The following is a 5947-nucleotide window of genomic DNA, read 5'->3' on the forward strand; positions in this document are numbered from 1 at the left end:
TACAAAGTAAAGTTATGGAGAAAAATAAGGATGATACTAATTTTTTATTTGTCCATGTGTTTTATCCTTACTGAAAAACTTTATATTTTTTTATGGGTTTCTGTCAGTCTCTAGCCTCTTTCATTTCTATATAAAATACTCACTTTTATATTTCCCATACTCCAGGTATAGTGATAATAAATTACCTCAGATTTGTTTATCTGGGGATATCTTAACTTTTATTTTTAAGGGAGAGTTTCTCACGTGTGTGGTTTCTGGCTTAAATTGGTATTGAAATTAGATTAGTGAATTAAAGGGAAAAAATGTGTTCTGGGTCATTTTACTTTCATTCAGGACTGGTCCTGGTAGGTGGTGGACATAATATTTCAAACTACTGAAGTATGGCTACATCTGCAGGCATAAACCTGAGAGACTGCAAAGGTAATTTATTCCTGAAAGTATGTCTATTTTCAATCATTATCACCACCAAAAAAAAAAAAAAAAAAAAAAAAAATCCCTCTTCTGCCAATGATTCCATAGGGACCTGTTGTATCAAATGTTATTCTCACTTATCCCTTGAGATGACCATGCTGAAGCTGCTACATATGGAGACTATGTGTTTAGGTTGCTTCTTGACTCTGAATAAGTTTATGTATGAACTAGTTAAGGTTTTTTTGAAATGAGAGAGGAATGGAAAGAAAGAGAATAGCTTGAATATCTATAGAAAAATTTAAAAGACATGATACTCCCTCAAAAAATAACTTCTATATTAGTTTTTGGACTGAGGGAATACATATTTCTTTATTCTCCATGGATAAAATGAAGAAACAGCTAGATTCTAGGAAATATACATCTTTTTTAAAGGATCTAATAGAAATGAGGGTTCTTTCTCAATTTGATCATATTTCTTATTTTGCGGATCTATTGAAATAACAAAAACATGGCTGTCTGTGACTACTGGACTCAAATACAGGTTGGCATTTTTAGGGAGACAATATCAGAGGGATTATGTCATGAGTACTTGGGCTAAAAATTGTTTTGTAAACCAGTGTGTATATCTGTGAGTGTGTGTGCTTTCCAACTCTACTCTTGCAATGTCTGTATTGCATTTATATATCCAGTGTGTACTTACTGAGCACTTAGTGACAGTCACTGCTCTAGAGACTACATTATAAAATTTACCATCAGTTAAGTGTTTACTCATTGATGTATGAGGACTCTTGTTTGCCCATATAATCTTACCCACGTAAATATCTTTGTATGCTTTGAATATCAACTATATTAGATTTTAATTTGTTATTTCACTATTGCTTTTTCATGAAACTTTATGCTTTTGTTCTTATTATGTGTGTTTGTATAGATATATAGATATATCTCTAGTATATCTATATAATTGCATATAATTATACATCTATCCTTATTTTTACTTTTGTTTAAATCCAATATGCCATTGTTTTATATTCTCCACATCCCAGTCTGAGTACCATTTATTCAAGAAGGCTTTATGTGACTCACTAAACTTGATTTGGTCTCTTGTAAGTATTTCCACATAACTCATTTTTCTCCTATTTGGGATCATTTACTGATTCTGGAAAGTATATTTTGAGGTAATGGTGTTGAAATTTGTATGAGTGCATATTATACTTACAAGAATTTTTTGCTACATAGTGAAAGCAGGTTCTTCTTGAGGCTAATGGCAATACTACCCAAGGTCGCTGCCTTGACAGGTGATGGGAAAGACCAAAAATAATAGAGTTTGTCTAGAACTGAAGTATTTGTGGTGACTTACAGTCTGTCTCTACTGTAACCCTCATACTCCCTGACTTGTGCTTAACCATTTTATCCCAGGGTTTCTCTGCAACGGAGACTGGACTATCTACTGGAACTATGAGAAGATATATAAGAAAGCCTCTTTAGTAAGTAACTGATAACACTGATATCATTAGGTCAATTTACCAATCCAGTAAACAAATTACTTTGCATGTGTTATAATTTGAGCTTCTAAATCAACACATTAAAGTACACAAGAAGGATCCATCTCCATAGTGAAATGTTCTAAGTCAGAATAAAGGAGGATGGGAAGTTGGGAAGGTAGTGAGTGTGGTTAATGTTAAGAAATACCTTTTCTTGAAATCTATCTATCTATCTATCTATCTATCTATCTATCTATCTATCTAGTTCAAAATGATATATTCTATGCCCTACTTAAAGGTTGCATGAGAGAAATGATTAAGTGATCAGAAATTAAAAAAAAAAAACCATGATATTTTATTTGTCAAATTAGCTACTAACTCAGGGTGGCAAATTAAAGAGCAAATATGTAGATTATATTAATCCTATTTTAGAACTCACACTAAGAACTGCAATATCATATTCATGTGGGGAAGTCAGAGACTATTTATCTCAATTTTCTAAGTCAATTGAATTATGGATTATGAAATCTTCTACCTAAAGCAAAGGTACTTTATAACTCACTAAAATCTTACAAGGCTTCTGCTTGATCTCTTGTGTTTATGGAAAATACACTTACTTGAGAGAAATACTGAAGGAGAGCTCAAAGAAGCAGCATTTCAAAAACCCTATTTCATTCAAAATAATGTCTGGTTATAACTGATATGAAAGCATCCCATAGAGATTGACTTATAAATTCAAACCCATGTATCATTGAAGGGCACCTCTTATGTCTTAGGAGTAACAGTTTGCATCTTTCACATTTGGATATCTGAAGTACACTCTATGAGCTCCAATTTATGGGTGGTACTAAATACAGGTCTTCAATATTTACTAAGCATGTATTTTGACACCAGATTCAACGTTTTAGGTAAAACAGTAAATATGTTAGATTTAGAGCTTTCTGGTAACTAAGATTAGGGGAACATAGAGGAAAATCTAAGAAAATGCTATGAAATAAATGATATGGAGAGCTTACAATAAAATATAGATGGAAAACATGACAAGCTATGGGATTGTTACCTATAACATCTGTAATTTGGCAACCAGTTAATTGATACAAAAATAGGTATTTTTCAGAAAGTCCTGGTAAAAGGAAATAAAGCAGAGAATTTTTTATATTTTCATATAACGGTTAATGTAACTGACATTTTTGTACAATGGGCAGAGGAAACCGTGAAGATATGAAGATGCTGATAAAAGGGATAAATAATCCTTTTCTCCCATGATTTTCTTTCTTGCTTCCTAAGTTTTAGAAGCCTTGGCCTCCTTGTCCTTCCTGTTTGTTCCTTCTTCATAACATTTTTTCTTAATATTTTTGTTACCAGAATATATAATATACCAGACTCTGAATAGTTAAAGCTCCATCATAAAGTTCCAACTTAAGTGTGACAACTGTCACTACCCAATCTAATAACCATACACACTAGTCACTATGTATCATCTTATGGTGTCTTCCTTCTCCTTGTAGAGTGTTACTTCCTTGATATATCCATGTATTTATCCCCAGTTTCTAGAACATTGTTTCTTATGGAAAAACTGCTCAGGAAATATTCATGGGATGAAGTACAAGTATGACTCTATAGATGGAATCTTTTAGTGGAAATGAATAGACAACGTGACTTATAGGTCCCTATGATAATGACATTTTATAAGAGTTATCTTTCAGTATTACAACAATTTGTACAGCAATAAAATGTACAACAATTTGGTACATGGTAAGTAATCATTTTATTATTCTGGTCCTAGTGAATTTAAACACTTCAGATTATGAATTTGGATAGCTTACAACAACAGATAATTAAAGATTCTTCTGAACAAAATCACCCCATTTATCAGCATATGATCGTGATCATATTATCATAGCAACCTTATTTTCAGAAGAACACATAAAGAAAGCAAAGGAAAATAAAAATATGCCTCCTCTCAACACTTCTCGTCCATCTCCTGTCACCTTCTTGCTGATGGGCATCCCAGGACTAGAGCATCTTCATGCCTGGATTGGGATTCCCTTCTGCTCCATGTACATGGTGGCCTTGGTGGGGAATGTGACCATCCTGGCTGTGGTGAAGGCAGAGAGAAGCCTCCATCAGCCTATGTTCCTGTTTCTTTGCATGCTCTCAGTTACTGACCTTGTCCTCTCCACATCCACACTGCCCCGCATGCTCTGTCTGTTCTGGCTCAGAATTCATGACATTGCCTTTGATGCTTGCCTGGCCCAAATGTTCTTCATCCACAGCTTTACTGCCATGGAATCTGGCTTCTTCCTCGCCATGGCTATTGACCGCTATGTGGCCATCTGTGACCCACTGCGCCACGCCACCATTCTCACACACAGTCGCATAACTATAATGGGTATCATTGTCGTGTGTCGGGGAGTAGCTTTCTTTTCTCCACATCCCATCCTGCTGAAACAGCTGCCCTACTGCAGAACTCGAATCATTGCCCACACCTACTGTGAGTTTATGGCTGTGGTGAAGCTGGCGTGTATGGACATAAGTGCTACCAAAAGCTATAGCCTCAGTATGGCTTCTATCATTGGTTCATGTGATGTCATTCTCATTGCTGTATCCTATGTCTTCATCCTGCGCTCTGTATTCCGCCTGCCATCTCGAGAAGCTAGCTTGAAGGCTTTGGGCACGTGTGGCTCCCATGTCTGTGTCATCCTTGTTTTCTATTCCACAGCTGGGTTTTCAATTTTCACTCATCGTTTTGGGAAAAACGTGCCAGCACATGTTCATATTTTCATTGCAAATATGTACCTTTTGATTCCCCCTTTTCTCAATCCCATTGTGTACGGAGTAAGGACCAAGAAAATATGGGAGCATGTTCTTAAGGTGCTAAGGGTCAAAGCTGCTTGATTTTATTTGGATCACCAAGAGAGATGGTTGAAGAATAAATCTAAATGCAAGAGATGATGTAGGGAAAATAACTAACTGTTGTTACTCTCATAAAAGGAATAGTATTCATTATCCGAAAGTTCTGTTATTCACCAGATTACTGTAAGTTCCAAAAATTGTAATTAAACAAGTTGTTTCAGATTTTTTATTTAGTAAATACTGAAGAGATTAACCTTCCCCTATGTATCTGTTGGATCCTCCTTTGTATTTTTTTAATATTCTCATTCCCACCTCACCTCCCCAGTCTTCAGTCTCATAGTTTCACTGATGAACAACATTCCTTGATTAGAAGGCTTAGGTTTTGTTTCCTTTAATTAAACATATATCTTTCTGATAAATGTCTAAACTGAACACATATTATATTTTGTAGAATTTAGATTCCATACTTTTTCTGAGTAGTTTAATAGTTTATTGGTTAATGGTCCAGGCTTTGGAGTTAGACTGCCTGGGTCTTAGTCCAGTATTCTTCCCTGGTTAGCTTTATTTCCATTTATTTCATTTTTGCCGCAGTTTCCTAATATATCAAAATAAGTGATCATAGAACCTGCTTTATATGGTTGTGTGAGAATTACATGAGATGTGTAACTTGAAATGGCACAGAGAAAACACTCAATTAAAAAAAAAAGGTTATTTTATTCTTCCTTCAATGATTATGATTTCCGAAGTTCACCACTCTTGACTTGCTTCAAGAACTTTAGGAAATACCCATTATATCTTATGTAATATATTTGCAACTGTGTAAAATGTGTATCTTTTGATGTTTATATAACGAATATGTTTGATTCCATTTTGTTTTAGCAAATATGGCAATACTTCAATATTATTTTTCCTTTTTCTGTGGAATATTTTGCTTAATTTCATGCCATAAATTGTTTACATTATTAAAGCTTTGTAGAAAATTAGATAATACTATGGAAATGCAATAGAAGAGTGATAAGAATGCAGTGACCACTTTCATCTCTTTCGCTGACACACTTATTCATTCATTTATAATGTGTGTTCAATAAATTTAAATTGGATTAGATGGATTTAGACTAATTTTCATAACACTCATTTATTCTTTCATCATTATTTAGTATTTTTCTCTTAACTTTTCCTTAGAAAACATTTGCATAAAG

At 34.2% G+C, this 5947-nt stretch overlaps 1 protein-coding gene across 1 annotated transcript; it reads left to right on the forward strand.

Moving 5' to 3' along the window:
* The first annotated feature begins 3845 nt into the window (after positions 1–3845).
* Positions 3846–4790, forward strand: LOC112605617 (olfactory receptor 52E2-like). Its single transcript, XM_025355251.1, has one exon. It carries the CDS (start codon positions 3846–3848, stop codon positions 4788–4790), a length of 945 nt encoding a protein of 314 aa, XP_025211036.1.
* The last annotated feature ends 1157 nt before the right edge of the window (positions 4791–5947 follow it).

This window comes from Theropithecus gelada, chromosome 14 (genome assembly GCF_003255815.1).
Source record: "Theropithecus gelada isolate Dixy chromosome 14, Tgel_1.0, whole genome shotgun sequence".
NCBI classification, from domain to species: Eukaryota; Metazoa; Chordata; class Mammalia; order Primates; family Cercopithecidae; genus Theropithecus; species Theropithecus gelada.